This window comes from Epinephelus moara, chromosome 11 (genome assembly GCF_006386435.1).
Source record: "Epinephelus moara isolate mb chromosome 11, YSFRI_EMoa_1.0, whole genome shotgun sequence".
NCBI lineage: Eukaryota > Metazoa > Chordata > Actinopteri > Perciformes > Serranidae > Epinephelus > Epinephelus moara.
In genome coordinates, this window is record NC_065516.1 from 23871536 (window position 1) to 23890086 (window position 18551).

General features: G+C 42.4%; 1 protein-coding gene across 1 annotated transcript in view; it reads right to left on the reverse strand.

Moving 5' to 3' along the window:
- cntnap2a (contactin associated protein 2a) overlaps window positions 1–18551 on the reverse strand; it is a 454430-nt gene that overhangs the window by 3901 nt on the left and 431978 nt on the right. Inside the window, exons 24-26 of the mRNA XM_050057256.1 lie at window positions 17807–17900; window positions 2064–2348; window positions 510–581 (exon numbers count right to left, since the gene is read on the reverse strand). Coding sequence (XP_049913213.1) covers window positions 510–581; window positions 2064–2348; window positions 17807–17900 — 451 coding nt within the window. The remainder of the gene's footprint in view (window positions 1–509; window positions 582–2063; window positions 2349–17806; window positions 17901–18551) is intronic.

Consider the following 18551-nt stretch of genomic DNA (forward strand, 5'->3'; position numbering starts at 1 on the left):
CTGGTTCAATATCAGCAAAGTTTCCCTTTATATTCATTGTCTTGTGTGGCGATCAGCAGTGATGTGGTGGTTCACTTTTACACTGTGATCTGTAGCCTATAGTTCGGCTTTAGCTTCTAACTATCTTTGTCTTTTTAACCTGTTGTTGCTGCTGAGTCAGTTTGACATCCTGGATATATCCTTCAAACACAGACTGTAGACCCCTCTGTCTGCTTCTCTCTGCAATCACTGCTTCATTTTTACAAAAATATGATAACATTCCTTCAGGGAGTGCAGTTAGTTACAGTGTGGGCTACGTGCTTACTCCTACAGCTTGTTGGACCATCACAAAGGGGCGGGGCTTAGCGAGGGGTCAATTAGTTGATTAATTAATTAGTCGATCAACAGAAATCAGTCATGCCAAACATTCCCTGGTTTCAGCTTCTTAAATATGAAAATATGTTGCTTCTTCTTGTCATACATAACAATGAATGCAAAAATCTGGCTGCTTTCAGAAAGACATTTGTTACCTCCAATGATGGCTGAGTCTCTGTTGACTCCATCAGGAATCACCCTCTCCTCATTGAAGGGGAACTCTGCGTCTGAGCGAAGCACGGAGAAAATTCAAAGCGTACATTTACACATAAAGAGACTAAAAGAGTGCTTGAGAGGTTTTATATTCTGTTCTAACAGTATAACTAACTTGAATAGGTTCTCTAGACCAATTAGTGCACATGAAAACACCAAACAGATGGACTAAGTACATTTCAAGGTCAGGGAAATACCAACATGTCACAGTCCTGCCTGCAGCAATACAAAAATAGAAGTCTTGTTGTTGTTTTTTCAGCAATAAAAAGTCACAGGAATAATTTCATGCAAATACTGGGCTGAATTTTAACTACAAAGTTTTGCTTGTAGCAAAAAAGTGCTGCATACATACATCAGACGGTCAGCTTGATGGATACAGCGCTAAGCATCCTACGGGGACGACTAGTGCCGTTTATTTAATGCATTGCTGTGTCGTGTAATTCATTAAAGATCCATGACAGGTTAAGAGGTTAATAACAGCGGCTGCTTCCGCCTGTCCACTGTAATTCTCTGTCAGCAACAATTATCTAATTGCTGCGATTCACCCTGAATGGATAGCAGTGCATGGCAAATGAGCACAGAGAGAGATGAGAGGTCGGGATGAGTGGAGGAGGTGGAGGGTGCTAAAAGAGAACGAAGACATTGTTGAGATCTACAATAAAGATTTGTAATCCATACTGTATATAGGAAGACACACACACACGTTAAAGCATGGATGAAAATCAAGACGTGCATAATCAAACCTCACTATGCACAACAACCTGCGTATACGTTGCGCACACTCACACAAAGTGTTTCACCCTGCAATGAGCTGTCAGCTATTTCTGCTGCTGACTGCATCGTTCTCCAGGGAGGTAAAGAGCATGACTAAGACGGAGAAGAGGAGGCTGAGGTGGGAAAAAGGAGCGAAAACGGGAAGCAACAGAAGGGATGGAGAGCAATCAGACTGATTATAGTTTGTCAGCTGTCTGTGTTTGGATATAACGTCCAGAATTCACTGTATCTGAAAAGATGAGAGACACAGGCAGAGAGAAGAGAACCAATAAAGTAAGAACATTAGATGGAAAAACAGGACGTCAGGAGGATGGGATCTGAAAAAGAACAAATTAAGAAAAATCAATGAGAAGACATAAGATGATCGTGATGGATTGAAGGAGGGCTGGATGAATTATAGATTAGATCTATCTATAGAAAATTTAAAGACTGGGAGTTTGGACCTGGAGTCCAAATCAATGGACTGGATCGAACTCGGATAGCTCATCGCTCCCAAAGGCACAGTTGGCACCAAGCCTGAGGAATACGTCTGCATCCGAGTAATGACACTGAAATACTGAACACTGGTGTGGAATGCAACCTTAGACACAGAAGTGCTGTGTGTGCACAGATGAATTTAATTTGCAAATGTCTGCTGTTACTGCAGGAAGTTATTACTCATTACGAAATTACTTCCTACGCCCTGACTGCAGCATCTTAAGGATAGTCGGATTAAACCTCACCTGTGTTGTCCAGACGCCAGGGATCTGTTGCAGCAGACATTGGTGGGATGGTGAGAGGTGACGCCCCACAGTTGGACTCCACCAGTTTGCCCTGGTAAGACACCGGCGAGGCGGCTGCAGGTTGTCTGTCTGGCTGACCAGCTGTTGGCGTGGCCTGGGCCTGTGAGACGGTTCTCAGCGCGGACTTGAGGGGGGCGACTCCGTTGAACTGCACTCGCGACAGACACCCGACGAAGCCTGGGGTGTTGTAGCGCTCGATGACGACTGGGTCTATGTGTCCTGTTTCTGTACCGAGACAAAGTTGGAGAGAATAACATGTTACTGATTAATGAGAACAGTCAACTCATGTGGAATCATGTCCATAAATCTGATTGATGCTGAGAGAGGGCGGGAAGACGGAGGAAGAGAGTAGAAAGAAACCAGACACTGACCACAACAGCTCTGAAAGAGAAAGCATCAGCACTGATTACCCGAAACACACAACACACTTCCTCACACTCTCACAAACTGAGCTCAAACTCTAGTAGGCACAAATTTTGCTGATGCACAGACGCAGTAAGCCAATACTCAGATATGTATCTGCACAAATGAGGAGGAAAGAGAGACGAGGAAGAGGGAGGAAGCAGAGGAGGAACGTACACTGACATTGACCTCTAATGTCAAATTAAGACGATGAATAATGAATTAACACCCCCTCCGCTCTTAAAGACTCTCTGTGTGTCTCTTTCTCTAAATTCACTCTCCTACACACAGGACGCATTAGCAGCATAAAATGTGGATTTTATATTTTTCAAAAGCAGAAACCATCAAAGTGAGTGTCGGCCTCTGTGGCAAATAGAGAGGAAAACAAAATTGGGCTTCTTCAGTGCCATTCAATATAAAGTACATGTTGCTCTGGTCCTATGGAACATCCGACTTTCCCTCTCTTCTTTGTAATGCTTTTTAAATTGTAGATTTGCTCTCTGAATTAAAGACTCTCCATGAACAAGCTGGTTTCCTTGCTCTCTCTCCATTAATGTGTCTTGTTGTACACCGTGCTAACCCTTCACAATAACTCTCCAGCTGTGACAACGACCGTAATTTGGAGAATTACCTGAGGTCCCCCTATTGCCATGGCAATCCAGCCAATTTCGCCTGTTCAAATGCAGCAATTTGAGCACTTTTATCTCTGCGTCACAGCCTGCTTCTGGCTCTCTTTGACTTTCATCTCTCTTTATTTTTCAAAGCGAGTTACTTCAGCAAACAAACACGCATCTGAACTGCAGCTGGCCCACTGAGCTCAGTCCAGCCAGCGCTGTATCCCTGCTCAATCTGTGGATTATATATGCTGTTTGTAGGGCTACACACAGCATATTTTCCAGCGTTGACATATATTGATTTTCACCGACAGTTATTTGGAGCTGAAAAGTGTCGACTGGGGAGTTGTTTCTTCTCTCAGAGCTGATTTGGCCCCGGGGCATTCATTAAAAACAATTTAAGTGTTAAATCCGCTCACAATCATTCAGTGTTTGTCTTCTGAAGGCTCACATTAATGGCCCCATCAATCATCAAAAATGCTTCTTATGGTGCTGAATAAAAACACAAGATGAGTCTTGCTGGCTGTTCACACACAGCACACAGATGTGCACAAACCTGCGGAGAGGAAAGTGAGGGTAGCAACACCTACAGTTCAGTAAAGACTTAAACGCTGCCTAAAACAAACCTCCTCAGACACGCTCCACTCCAGCACAAACCTGGACTGATTTCAAAACAGCCAACCTGCCTTTAACACTTTCGCTGGGCTACAAAATATTCCTCCACATGAACTCATGCTGTGTGTGCAGACAGAGCCAATGTTCACATGCATGGCTGCTCTGCTGCTACACGACCCAGCCACACCCAGAAGGAACTGCTGTTTGGACAATCCTGCAGCAAAATATGAACAAGGGATGATTAACTAGACTGCTGCTCTGTGTGTGTGTGTGTGTGTGTGTGTCTGTGTTTATTTATTGAATCGTGTTATATTAGATGATGGGGTTCTGAGTATCTGGACATGGCTTGTAATGCAATTTTCTCTCTCTATTCCATTTTGATGGGTCAAATACAAGTGTGTGTGTATAAATGTGTGTGTGTTGGTATACTATTGATTGTGCTGCCTGGAATAGAGCTCAGCCCTATCTGAGTCTTCCACGTATTCATCATCTGACAAGACCTCCTTCAGACACTTGCACTGTGTATATACACTGTGTGTGTGTGTGTGTGTGTGTGTGTGTAAACAATCACTTGATACAGGCTTTGCAGTTTAGTTTAGGGGCACTAACTGCTTGTAATTGTGCGCTCTGAACTGCGGCTCAGCATCAACCTTTTGATGAAGCACTGGTCAGACGAACTAACTTGCCATCAATCACCTCGCACCTTGAAAATGGATGGCGTGTATGTGAGAGCGTGTATGGATTTGCATATGCGTGGGGGTGTGCAGCATAGGTGGAGAGACAGGGAAAGAAGTGCCTTACAGTAGGCACAGCAAGCAGAATACTGATAACGTCTTATGAATGCTGAATATGAATATGAATACAAGTCCTCTCTCCTGTGCGCCTGAACATGTGTTGATCACTGCAGAGGCCTGCGTGTGAATACTAATGGGCTCTCTGTTGGGAGGAGAGCAGGCTGCTTGGCATACAATGCTGGTGAGTAAATACCCGACAAGCTTCCCTTGTTTCAGATTTCATTTCTTTGTTTTGTGGCCAGTAATTTCACGAGGGGGTGTTTCTTTGACGGCAGCTTCCAATTTAAGTAACATAACGTGACCCATAAACATCGCACATTTAATATGAACTGAGAGCCGGGTTGTCACTGATAGAGAGGCCTCAGTGGTTTTAATAGCACTGTATCCTTTTAGTGCTAATGGAGGAACAAGAGGTGGGCACATCTGCAATCCACTACATTAGCCCTGCAAAAAATACCATTGTGAAGTTCAGGTGTTAATTCAGCTCTGTGAAATACTGTATTCATACAGGAGAAAGGAACATGACTATAATGCAAGCCAACATAACTAAGGCCATGTTTACACGAAAACGATCCACTGAAAACAGAATCGTTTCTGATTTTCGTTTGGAAAATGTTCTGTGTTTAGACGACAACATTTTGATAACGATCGCTGTGCACATGGATTCGCAAAAATGACCAAAAACGCTGCAGTATACATGCCAGGCCAGTAGTTGACGGTGTGACTTTGCAATGAAACAACACGCGCCTGCACACATATGCTTCCTTCTATAGAGCAGTGATGTATAAACAAACAAAATGGCAACCGCACGAACGTCTGTCTGGACGGACGACGAGGTGGAGTTGCTACAGTAAATCTACACTATGATGGGGAAGCGTTGATAAATTCAACAGGGTGAGCAGCACAAACAGAGCTCGGGAGTCCGCCATTGTTGTTGTGATGGTCGACTTGCCTAGTGCGAAAAGTCTCCGTTTTCAGAGGAACTGTAAATTGACAACGGAGACGGTGTCGTTTCCACGCCGCTGTCGTGTAAACGATCAGCCAAAACGCAACTAAAGTTTACTGCTTTCAGTTGAAATCGTTGTCGTATAAACAGACCCTAAAGCACAAATAATGGCCATAAAATGACCATAAAGTAACACTTCTCTAACTCAGTACCATTATAAGCTTTCCGTGCTTGCCAACAGAGGTATATATTTTACACCTTTTAACAATATTTTCTCCATCCTCAGTGCTTAAAATCATACATAATACATGAACATTAACAAGTAATACCAGCTCGTCAGAGGCAGCCACCACACACTGATCTTAACGCTTGTAATCTCTTACTTTGCTTGCCTTGTTTGCTTCTGAAGAGGCTCTCTAGACTGATCAATACAACATTTGCAAATACACACTCAAACAAACAGCTCTCCACACACTACTCATGATTAGGGAAGAGCACACACTAATCCATTTGGCTTCAGGTTGCAATAATGAAATGTACCATCACATATGATTACGACCAGGTCCTGCAAATGTGATGTACCAAATGTGACCCCTCACACATCCACCTCAAATCACACACACACACACAGTCACAACAGCAACAAGGTCAGCATGTTGATCAGCCGCCCTCACCTTCTGGTGGTGTGTCACAGGGGTGGCCGGTGACATCACATGAATAATTCAAAAGGTGAGGCAGCACATAGAGAGGAGAGGGCTGGAGCGAGGACAATGGGTCGGGGGAGTTAAAAAAAAAAACAAGGTGGCTGGAAAAAACAAGAAAGGATGGAGGCAACTGCAGAACTAGCAGAGAGGGAGGGTGTGGCTGCCTCTCTAAAAAAGGGGGCTGATGGTGAAGGGAAAGGTGAGAGACATGAGAGGAGGGGGGGTGGAGGAGGAGGAGGAGGAAACACAGAGGAGAGTGTCTCTGGTGTGCGCTTGTCTGGGTGAGTGGGTGAAAAAAAACGAGGAGTGGGGAAGAAATGGGGTGACAAGAAGGGCGCTTGAATGGAGGGGCCGGGTAGAGGAGATCAAACACAGTTGCCATGGCAACAAATGGAAGCTGATGCAGGGGTGAAAGAGAGAGGAGAAGAGGGGGGGGGGGGGGGGGGTGTGAGGGGGTGTTAATGAAAGTATGATGCATTTGAGACATATCAAAAGAATATTAATGGGAATCCACCCGCCGCACCCTCTGTAGTACAAAAACTGATATGTAACGTGGTGATGCACACATGCACACACACAGTCATCGGCCATGGCTGATGCACCACAGAGGGACAGACTGAGAGACAGGGAGATTTAGAAAATGAAAGAAATTGCTAGAAATTAAATTATGAAAGAAATAAATACACTAAAAAAGTTACAAAGAGAAAAAAAATAAATCTTATATCTTCGTCTTTTATCCACCACAAAGTTTGACAGTAAAGCCTAAAACTTGACCACAACTTTCCTTCCTCTTTGAGTTTTGGTCCTTGTGCACTTCTGTATTTGGGGATCTTCCCTAAACAGTTGGTTTGAATGTCATTAAAACAACACAGTGATGATGCAAAGTGATATGAACTGGAGCCGTGCAAAGAGAGGTGGTGTGTTGTGTGTGATGAATTAAGAAGGTGGAGGTGGAGAGAAACAGATGAACGAGATGGGAGATAAGAGCTGAGGAAGATGTATGAGTGTTAGTTTAAGACATGGAGAATACACCTGTGGTTCCAACGCCCCACTGAACACACACATGCACACAGACACACACACAGGTGCATTCATCACTGCCACCTCCAGCTTCCTCCTCCACCAGGATGCGAGGCTGCACAGACGCTGAGCCAAGAGGCGCAGACATAACAGAGACGCAGCAACAACAGCAGCAGTAAAATAATTAATATACGACTCATTTTTCCTTCTGACTCACACACACACACACACACAAACACACACACACACACACACACACACACACACACACACACACACCAATACACACTGGCTTGTGTCAAATTTGTCTGCAATCCAATTACATCAGGGGGTGGATTCCCTTTAAAATCCAAAAGCACCACAGTCTGGCTTAATGTCAACCTATGGGGAAATCATGTTTAGCAGCAAATTTAATTCACATCCAGAGTAACAGAGACGATGGATTACTCAGACCTGAGCACGCTCACGCATAAGCAAGAACACGTACACATGAAGACACACAGGTACACACACACATGCGACTGTAGTTACCTATGTGGAGTTTGCGTCAGTGTCTGTGTACAGTTTGTGAGGCAGACCAGCTTCCTCTCCTCTTCTGTCACTCGGTCTTCCTCTATATGCTATATGGATCTCTTGACTCGGTATCACATTGGCAAGCATCTCTCTCTCTCTCTCTCTCTCTCTCTCTCTCTCTATCTATCTTTCTGTCTGTCTCTCTCTCCTTCTCTCTCTCTCACTGCAGTGCAGTCCCACCCCCACTCCGACAGCTGCTGGAGAAAACCTGGATCCTGGAGCCACGCTGCCACGGATCAGGACTCGCCAGTGTAAAGTACAACTAGTGGTGCTAACCAGGGAGGATGGCATGATGTCATCCACACACACACACACACACACACACACACACACACACACACACACACACACACACACACACACCACGTACAGGTGCATGCATCTCGGTTCAAAGGCACGCTGAGATCATAGAGATTGGTAAGAGAGAAAACAGCTCTGTGTTATCAGCCTCATCTAACGTCAGGGTTCATCAGCGCTTTAATCAGAGTCAGGACGTCTGGTGGCTCTGCTCAAAGGTCACAGCACAAAAGAAGAGCGATGAACCAGTGGCTGCCTGGAAGGAAGGAAATTGATTGTGCTTCAACATGGCTTTAGAAACCACTCAGCAGTGAGTGACGTCCATGAGAAGTGACCTTAGTGAAGAATAGACGGACTCTCCAATGTACACAGCAGCTGAGTGCTGAATCCTCAAAAACACAAACCTCCGAAAAAGCATCATCAGCAGCCCGATGAAATGATTTATTAATGAACTCATGTTTAAAAAACTCCTCAGTGTGCAAAGCAGCATCTGCTTAATGTTGATTAAGAAGGGTGAAATGTCTGTGATTTAATAAGCTGTTTAATTATCGCAGACCCCTCCCATGTCCTGTACTCAGAATACAAACCGCTCCCATCAGGTAGACGCTACAGGGCTCCAATTAAGTAGGAGGAGGAGGAGGAGACACCTGAGTAGCTAAAAAAACTCGTCTTCTACTTCACGTCTGTTCCGGACTATGTATGTATTTTAATGTGGCAGCCTTTATGTCCAAGACAAACCTCCCCATGGACAGATACATTAATCTTGAACATCAGGCACATGCCCAGATATATTCCAGGTGGTGCTCCAGCACCTGGAATGCCCTCCGACTTTTTCTCCTATTTCTTTTAATCATTTTAGTTTTTAAAGTTGGCTCATTGCATTCATTCTCAAATAAAAGCGTGCTGTATGTCGAGACCCTGCCTCTCCCTCTTTAACTTCCCCTGTCACAGTCACCGCAGTTAACCAACACAAATCAAGCACCCTGTAGAGCAGCATCACGTCTCCCTGACCTTCCTCCATGGTCAGCCGGGTAACAATAGTGATTGCCTGAAATTAATCCACTATAAAACATCTCATTACAGCCAGGCTGATTTAGGCAATGGCCCACTACTGAGCTTAACAACAAGTACAGTAAGCTAGTCTGACTTAAAACCACACCATCTCCCTCCAACTCTCTGGCTTATTGGAGTTCAACAGCTGCCCATGGCGAGAAGAGACGGATGCCGAACTGCTTTCCCACTTCCATGTGTCTTCAGAAACCAAAACTCCGCTTGAAATATTGTTTCCATCTCCCATACCGCAGCTTTGATAATTAATTTAAACAAATCTGACATGAGTTTTGGTGCTGCACGAACAAACAGCGCAGAGGAGCACGACACTGCAGCTGCTGCATGTGTCTGTTCTCTAGGGTTATTTGATTAAAGCTTATTGAGAAGATACTGATAAGTATGTGACTGTTTATAAAGGAAAGAGGAGGAGAAGAAGAGAAGACGAAGAGGAGGACAAAGGACAGCAGTGGAGAATGAAGTGAGGAGAGGAGAACGCACTTGAAACCTGATTGTTGTAACTGAACACAGGCCTGCTTGTAGTTTGTATGGTAGATAGAGTTGTTGATTACTTTATTTATTTTGTGTACAGATTTGTTGATTGTGACAGTGTGGCATTGTTGTCTTTGTTGTTGCCTGTTATAAATAAATGATGAATTGAAAGCGTATGTGTAGCAGCTGTTAGATATATATAGATCGATCATGAGACACCCCACACAGACATTTCCCCTGATAGTCCTGTGCACAAATGTACTGTATGTACTTTGGCCTCAAGAGCTCCTCTAGTGTAAGCAGACACCTAGAAACCTCCTGGCATGGCCTCTGCAAGTGAACAACAACAACAACAAAAAAAATCAGCATGCCCCATACAAACATTGCTCGGGGAAGGGATGCCCTTTTTGCCCTTTAAACGAGCTCATGTTCAGTTCAAAAAGTTTCTGTATGTAAATATGCTCTTAAAGTGGTTTATATGGAGATGTTTATGAAAAATTATCACAATTTACAACTTAACAACATATAAAAGTATACAGACAAATGATCTAATTTAGGATTAGAGGTTAAGATAAGGTAGGGTAATTTGTTTTTCAAAGCGTCACACACCTAAATGTGCTCAGCCTACATGGAGTGACAAGACACAGCAAACATAACAAACAAAAGCAATACCATCACGAGAGTGAAAGAACAAATATAAAACACCTCAATGTCAAACAAGGTCAAACAATATCAAAGCAAATATGAGCACAGTGCCTCAAACACATCAAACATAAAGCACCCTCCTACACTGCTGGTAGACACTCAATACAAACTGATCAGCGTGGAGAACTTTGTAAACAGGTACTGGAGTCTACGTCCATCAGACTCTTAAAAACAAACCAGGACATTCTGCAGACATTTTAAGGAAAAGCCCATATCTAAGATTGTAATATAATGGACAATAGAGCAAAAAGTGCATTTCATTATTGTCCTCTCTCAGATCACACAGGTGATACTTTATATTTTCCTCTGAAGTGAGTGGAACTGTCTGGTTTCCACTGCCAGAGGCAAGATTAACTGGACACAGAGTGACATCTGTGTTCTGGGCAGGTAAAGGATGACACAGTGCCCTGAATGGTAAATACACTTTATCAGACTGTTTATTCTAAATGTTGGTTTACACAAAACTTCTTCTGACAATTTCTGTTTATATTTCAAACAGTATTGTTTTAGTTTGACTAACACTACAAGATCATTCTTTCTACATTTACTATATTGGGGACCTGTCTGAAAAATCCAAATAGGAAATTTGTTAGGTAAGTCTGTTATCTGGCATGTTGTTTTGTATATTCCACGTCACCCTTATGACGCTTCAGTCCCATGTTATCACATACGGCAAGTTTTGGCACCATTTTGAGAACACCCAGAAAGCAGCGCACGGCTCTGTTCTGAACTGCTTGCTTACAATAACCCAGGACCCCTGCACCACAATCTAAAATAGGACAGACACAAGATTTATACAACTGTGTTTGGTTTTATAACCAAGATCCCTACATGACATAACCTTCTTAAGAGCAGCTCCCAGTGCCTCACAGTACCTGCAGAGTCTGATACCACCTTTATTCCTTCTATAAAGGTGAAAATGCTCATCTAGAATAAGTCCTAAGTATTTCTAAATCTCAGTGTGTGACAGACGTGTTGAGCCAAAATGATTATTTTCACCTTTTACCCATGACAACAACCTTGAGCTCCACCAGTATACACTTACACCTCCTATCTGAGTCTCAGATAATGTCAGTCATACTAAATGTCTATATAAAATCACAGCATGCTTACTTTTCTGCACCCAAGGTAAATATGCAAAAACAAGACACTACCACTACTACTACTATGACTTCGCCAGACCTGTGACAGGCTGGTGACCTGTGCAGCAGTTACAGCGGTTACAGATAAATAAATAAATAAAAAAACATTTATCTTTTTTAGAGATTCACATTGAGTCTAATTTTAGGGATACATTTTCCAGTGGACACATCTTAATAAACAGTGATTGATACTAATTTCTTATGGTGCTATAAAGACTTCTCTTGTACACGCAGATAGTTTAGAGTTATGGTTGTTAAAACAGGGTACTTATATTGCTACTAATACCACTAATAAACTCATCTGTAGGGCAGCTTTCTTGACGTTTATAAAGCACATAAAAAAGCCTAATATGAGAGAAGACCCCCGAATGAAAACAACAGTCATTATGCCGTACACTTTCCAAGAATAAAGCCATTACACCTGGAAATGGCAGCATGACTTAGAGCCCGTGTAAAATAATTGGCAGCACCCACAGGGAGCAACGTGTTAAATATGTGTGGGCAGAGTTAACAGGACACGAGAGGCTGGGGGATACAAAAAAAAAACAGGCTGGAAGAGAGAGAGAAATCTGAATTTCAGTGTGGTACTGATGTACATGTCCTTTACAAGCAACCCTCAGGGCTACAATCATCTGTCTCTAATAACACTTTCACAGTGTCACTATTTCTCTTGCTCTCTCTCTGCCTTTGGCTCTGAATTTATTTCCTCATATAGTCACTGCACACACACTCCCACAGACACACACACACACACACACACACACACACACTCAGAGGCAGATTTGTGGCACTGAGGACTGGGCTGGGAGTGTGCCTGCTGCTCTGGCTAATGTATGACTCATGTCCCCCATCTATTCTACTGGGACACAGAGACCCAGGGAGCACAGACCCATACGCAATACATCAACCCACCCACTAACATGCACACACACACATACCCTCACGTACACACACAGATGCATGGTGAAAGGAAAGACAGACATACTTCCTAACCCTATATGTATAAATAACTGCTAAGCAGTGATGTACGTATACAGTTACCTTCACACACTGCATACAGTTACATTACGCATCAGGCTGCAGCAGTTCCAGGAGCGTATACTATACATACAGCGTGCTGAATCATCCCTGTGCCTCATGATCAATAACACTTTAGTACAATTACCCTTGGAAGCACACACAGTAGATTTCATGACCCTGAACCTGAGATAATCACACCAACAGCAACAACAAACAGGCTCAATAGTCAACATTATACAAACACAATTAAGAAGACATCGCTTTTGTTCTCAAAAACCAGGGTGACATTGTTCTGACCGCAGCATTGTAGTCAGTAATTATACATTTATCATGGCGCTTCACCTGGGTGAAGTGTCGGGCAGGTATACTAGCTAGTGCTTTACCCTACATTTATTTTCATCAATCTGATTTGTTTCTCAATCTAGCATTACTTTTATAACATCTCCTAAAGTCCTAAAAACAGAATCAGTTTGTCAGTTAAGAGTTTTAAAACAAAACAGAGAAAAGGGTGGATGATCACATTTAAGACGCTGAAATGGCATCTTGCGTGTTTTATTTTGTTTTTTTACATAAAAAAATAACAGATTATTAGAGTAGTTGTTATTTCTCTGCTGAGCGACTAATTGATTAATTGTCTCTTGGAGTCCGATCTCACTCCAAAATCGTTAAAATCTGGCACTTGAGCAGTGACTTGCAGCGTCAGAAACCAACGAGAAAAGGCGTCCTTTAATGTCGGCATGATACGCGGCCAGTTGCCATTATAATTTAAAGGCATCCAGCGGCATCATGGAGAAACGTGGAGGGACAAGGACGAAAGTTAAAGCGGCGAAAGTCCAAGTGGAGTGGGCGGAAGGGGTAGATGGGTCCAAAAAACATAGACACTTGACTTCTGCATCCCGTAAGATTATAAAGCCAAACCCTGTTCTTTTTTCCTAAACCCAACCATGTGTGTTTGTTGTTGAAGGAAAAAAACTTCAATTTGCAGTGTTGTACCAACGTAGTGCGTTTATTTTGAAAGAGACTGTGTGTAAACAGTAAATTTCCTGTGAAAACATAAGTGTATTTTGAAAGAAGACAATGCATGTAACAGTCAGAACTTGACACTGCGTCCCAGAACGTCAACAACCAACACACGGAAAGTCCATGACCAAATGTCAACATCGGTCTGAGAATGTTCAGTCAGGAAGACTTTCTCTATGCTACATCCATTCACAATTGTCTCACTATCTCCCTCCCATCACTTCCACCAATCAGCTGACTATGGGTGTTCCCTCTCCCAGTTAGCAAATCAAACTCTGCCACGATCTCCTTCAGCCATTCATGTTGCTGCTGCCAAACTTTAAATCTGTTCTCCTCTCTGCTCCTGTCAGCTGTTGCACCCTCGTCCACCCCATTTACCTCCAGTCACCTTAACCAAGCCCAGGACGAGCTCATCAAAAGCCCACTCCTCTCCACATCCAGATCCTCAGCTCCCTCTTCATCTCATCTCATCACCACCATTACCAGCGTCTACAGTAGACTCCAATGGGGTCTAATCGCCAAAGACTTTTCACATTTGTCATACTTATGTGCTCATGTAAATAAATATTCTTTTCTCTCAGAACGAGCCTCTCGAGATTCTTATCTAATCTCATATTGAAGAAATGTCAAGAACTTTCTCTTCCAAGTATTTCCAAGTCAAAAGGCTCGGGTGCAAGTGAAGTCACGAGTCATTGGTGTTTAAGTCGAGCTGAAAGTCTTTTTTGATTTTGTCAAGTTGAGTTTAAGTTCATCACATTTGCTACATGAGTGTGTTTCGCGTCCAAGTCATGTGGCTCGAGTCTAACCTCTGCCTAACAGGTAGTAAGCTTGAAATTTATGAGCAAAATCTTCAGACAGAATTTGCTTGTGAAAAACGGTTGATTATGAGGAAGAAGACACATGTTGGCCAATATTGCTGTATCCCACACCTGCCTCTATGGATCCATATTGATGGCACTGTTTACGTGTGTTAGCGGGCTCGGGTCAACTCAGCTTAGAGTGTTTTATGTGATGGACTTGCTACGTCTTTGCTGTGGATCGAGCTCAAGGAGACTGTGTGAGGGGGACTCAGGAGGACGACTGGGAAAATAATGATTCTGTGTCTAATGTGAAAGACAATAAGTTTGAGCTAAGAAGGCCAAATTAGTTGCAAATGACACAAATATCCTATCACTATAGGAGTTGTTTATGGTAATTATACCCTTTGCAGCCCACAGACAAAATGTGGTGTCAGATAATGAAGGGACAAACAACTAGTTGTTGGATATTTGGGGCCCTAATCATTGGTGCGCTTGTGAGATGTAGAAGTACCTCATTAATGTGCATTTGTGGTACTAAGAACAGAGTTGTTTTCTACGGAGTTAGTTAATATGAAATTTTGTTTACTGTATATTAATGATGATCATTGAAGCAGTGTTTGGTTATCTGTGCATGTCTTTCAATGTATCTCTCTGTTCTTTAATGTCTACCTCGCTTTTGTTCTACCGTCTTTATTCTATCCAGCTCGTCCCATCCCACAATCAGCAGACTGCGAGGTGATAGAGGAGACGTCTCTGTGATCAGTGTGTGTCTGTGTATGCGCCGTAGCAAACACAGAGTCTCTGTCTCCCAGATATAGAGAATCTGATAGCTCAGCTGCCTGACAGCCTCTCTTGTCTCCGTGGTCCCGACACAACAGTGGAACAGATCTGATGAGATGTGCAAAATCAAATGCCTGCTTTTGTTCTGTTTCCTTTCTCTCTCTGTCTTTCTCATCACAAGATTCCCGTCATCCCTCTGTCCTCCTCCTTCCTCCTCGATCCAATTACCTCCTTATTTCCTCGCTCTGTCTATATGTATTATTCTGTTATGAAGTCTACATGAGACATACAGTAACATCTCACTATGTTGAATCTAGTGATGTGTAAAGGCTCTTATGAGGAGATGGCTATATAAGTTGGGGCTGTTTTGGCATGTGCAGTGACTTTGTCCTGCGTGCCCTTAAAGCATCTGTGCTGTGTTAGTTAGGTGAAGATGGATGGCTGTGTTTCTTGTGTGCATGTGCCCGTCCACGTTTGTGTGTGTGTGTGCATGGTGCTGTATTCCCAGGGGTTCTGGTGGTGTGTGCAGCAGTCGATAGTTCTGGCTGGTAAGTGAAGTCAGCCATTACTTCAACCTCACTGACTTTCTCCGCACTTGAGGTAGAGGACAAAAGGGACGAGGAGAAAGGAGGGTAAGACAGAAGAAAATGCAGGATGGAACAGCACACAATGACACACAAGGTTCACTATGAGTGATTAAAGAAGCTAATAAAAACCAACAAAAATAAAACCATAAACCGCAGCTATTACTTAGGGGAACCTAAACAGGAAGAGAACTGGCTGTTGATAATTAGGGTAATTAGTGCAGACTCTGAGGTGTCAGTGGGGAAAAACCAAACTGATACAAAAGATCATGAATCACATTTCAGTCAGCGTTAGCAGAAGACAACATGAAGATGAATGAAGACATGATGTCTTGAGAGGGGTCTTTGAGCCCGATACATCGACCTTTTTTATAAATGAAAATAAATAAATAAATAAAGAAGTGTGTGTGGGAATCACATTTTTTTTTGAGTTATCTATGTAGATAATGGACGACCAACCTCAACGGCTACACTGAAGGGAAAATCCACCTAAAGTAAAGGTTGGGGATTCTGATGATTAGGATGTTCTGATCGGTCATCTAAGCCAATCAAGCAATGAAGAAATCCTGGACACTCTAATGCCGAGCAACAAAATATCAAGGTGATTTTAATAACGAAGTTTCCTTCCTAAGAATATTTTTATAGCCAGATTTCAAACCTTATCAGGCACAAATGTGGTGCAGTGGATGCAGCTGGAATCTTGTGCTGCACCAATATCCCTCTTATAGTCCTCTGACACCCTCTTGTGGACAGAAGGAGTAATTACAATTACAATTACTTTTCTTTTTAAGCACATGGAGAGATTTTGTTTGTGTGTATTTAGATCTATTAATTTATTAGCTTGTTTAAATTTGCCTGAATTGTTTATAAGTGTTAATTTATGTATATTTGTGTTTAATACTACTTTGAATATCATTTTCGCAAATTCATGTGCAACATTACTTCTCATTGTTTATCCACCATTTTAGTTCATTTTTAGTAGCTCTTGTACTTATCATACCTCTATTGTTACTCCATTAAGCACTGTTTTTGCTTTTGCTCCTTAAGTTTATATCTTGTATATTTTGAATATTTGACTGATATTTAATACTTTATTACTTTAAAAACTGCAACCAGTGTGTGACCCTGCCCCCGGGCACGCACTGGTTGTTACGGTTGTTATTGGTTTGTGAACATAAATTGATGTTACTGTAATTGAAACATTCTCTGGCACAATAATTTCCTTTCTATCAATTTAACTGAATTAAGGACATTTCTTTTTTAACTTTGTACTTCATGTGTCCACCTTTTTACACCTGTATTTATACTGTTTTTTTTTTTATTATCTGTGGTTATCTATGTGTGTTTTGTTGACTTGAACTTTTATTGATTTTCTCAACAAATAGACCATCAACACAGAATACTTAACTCACATATCTGCAAGAGTACTTGAACTCGGTAAGAAAAGAAATGGGAAAAAATAATACAAAGGAGTAATGACTGCAGAGGGTTTATGTGTGTCTAAGTGAGTTGTGGATCTACAGGTTACACTAGACAAAACAGAAAGAAATATTGGTTCATTCATGTTGCTTCTGGAGTCCATCTCAAGACTCTTGGAACAGTAGGTATTTTACCAATAGTATCCAGAACGGCCTTCCACAATTTGTTGCTATAAGTCTTTTAGCTCTCATGTCTAGCCCTGTGTTGTTTCTTATTTTTTGCAACTGTAGCAGAACCAGTTGCCCCTCTGGGACAAATAAAGGTCATGAACTTGAACTTAAACAGATCAAAATATGCACTGAGAATCTAAATATGACAACAGCTGAAATAACAACAGTGGGTCCACGTTTTGTGTTGCTTTTACTTTTGGACATGTCAGCTGACTGTTTGCCACGTAACAGACAACGGAGATTATTTTGCATGGAAGCTTCATAACATAACATTAATCAGACACTTCACTAATCCACAACTGAAATGATTTTCAGTGAGATTAGAAACTTGAGCTCCTTAACACTCCTTAGGCTCCTTACCAAGTAGTTTGGACCATGATGGGTTGAGTTTAAAAGAAGAAAAAGACCCTAATAGGTGTTGTAAAAGTTTCCACAGTGTGAAAATAGTTACAAAGGATTAGACAAGTTGTTGTACTCACCAAAGACTTTGCCCAAGAACAGCGTCTTGACCAGGTTGAACTGTGTGTCTGAGGCGTCTGGGAGGGTGTAGCTGACTGGAGGGTAATGATCCAACTAAACAGTGGGAGAGGGGGAGCAAGAGATAATATATTAGTATCTGCATTTTTACGAGAGTCTGGGTCTAAAACTACTGATCAGTCTTTTAAAAAGACAGCCAGCCTAAGACCTGCATCAGCACATTATGCAGAGTGCTCAAGATGGTGAAGACGAGATGGTAATTCATTGCTGCCAGGCACTGCAAAGATGCAACACAGCACAATGAATGGCTCAATGGCTCCCTCTTGTGGTCCAAATTGTTCAGTGAAGAGGAAACCACTGAGTTAATTAAACCTTTATACTATTCACATGACCCAGTAACATAACTGTAACAAATCCAGACACTATAGACAACCAGGATTCAATAGGTCCACCATTAACCAGGCCTGAAACATGTTTGTTATTAAATATTAATCCAAGTCTGTCTCTTACTCCCTTTACCTCAAGGCTTGTGGCAGAGTCACTACATGTCTTAGGCCATGCTGTCTTCAAGCACTTTCATATGTATACCTACGAAGAGTAACGCACCACAACTTGCACATGACAAACGTCATCGGAGAGGCTGCAATGTGCTTACAGGAGTACAGACGGAAGTAGATTAAGAGCAAACAAACACAGGACTTTCACCCAGGAGACCAGTGATAGTGTTCCGTGTGAAACTAAGTGAAC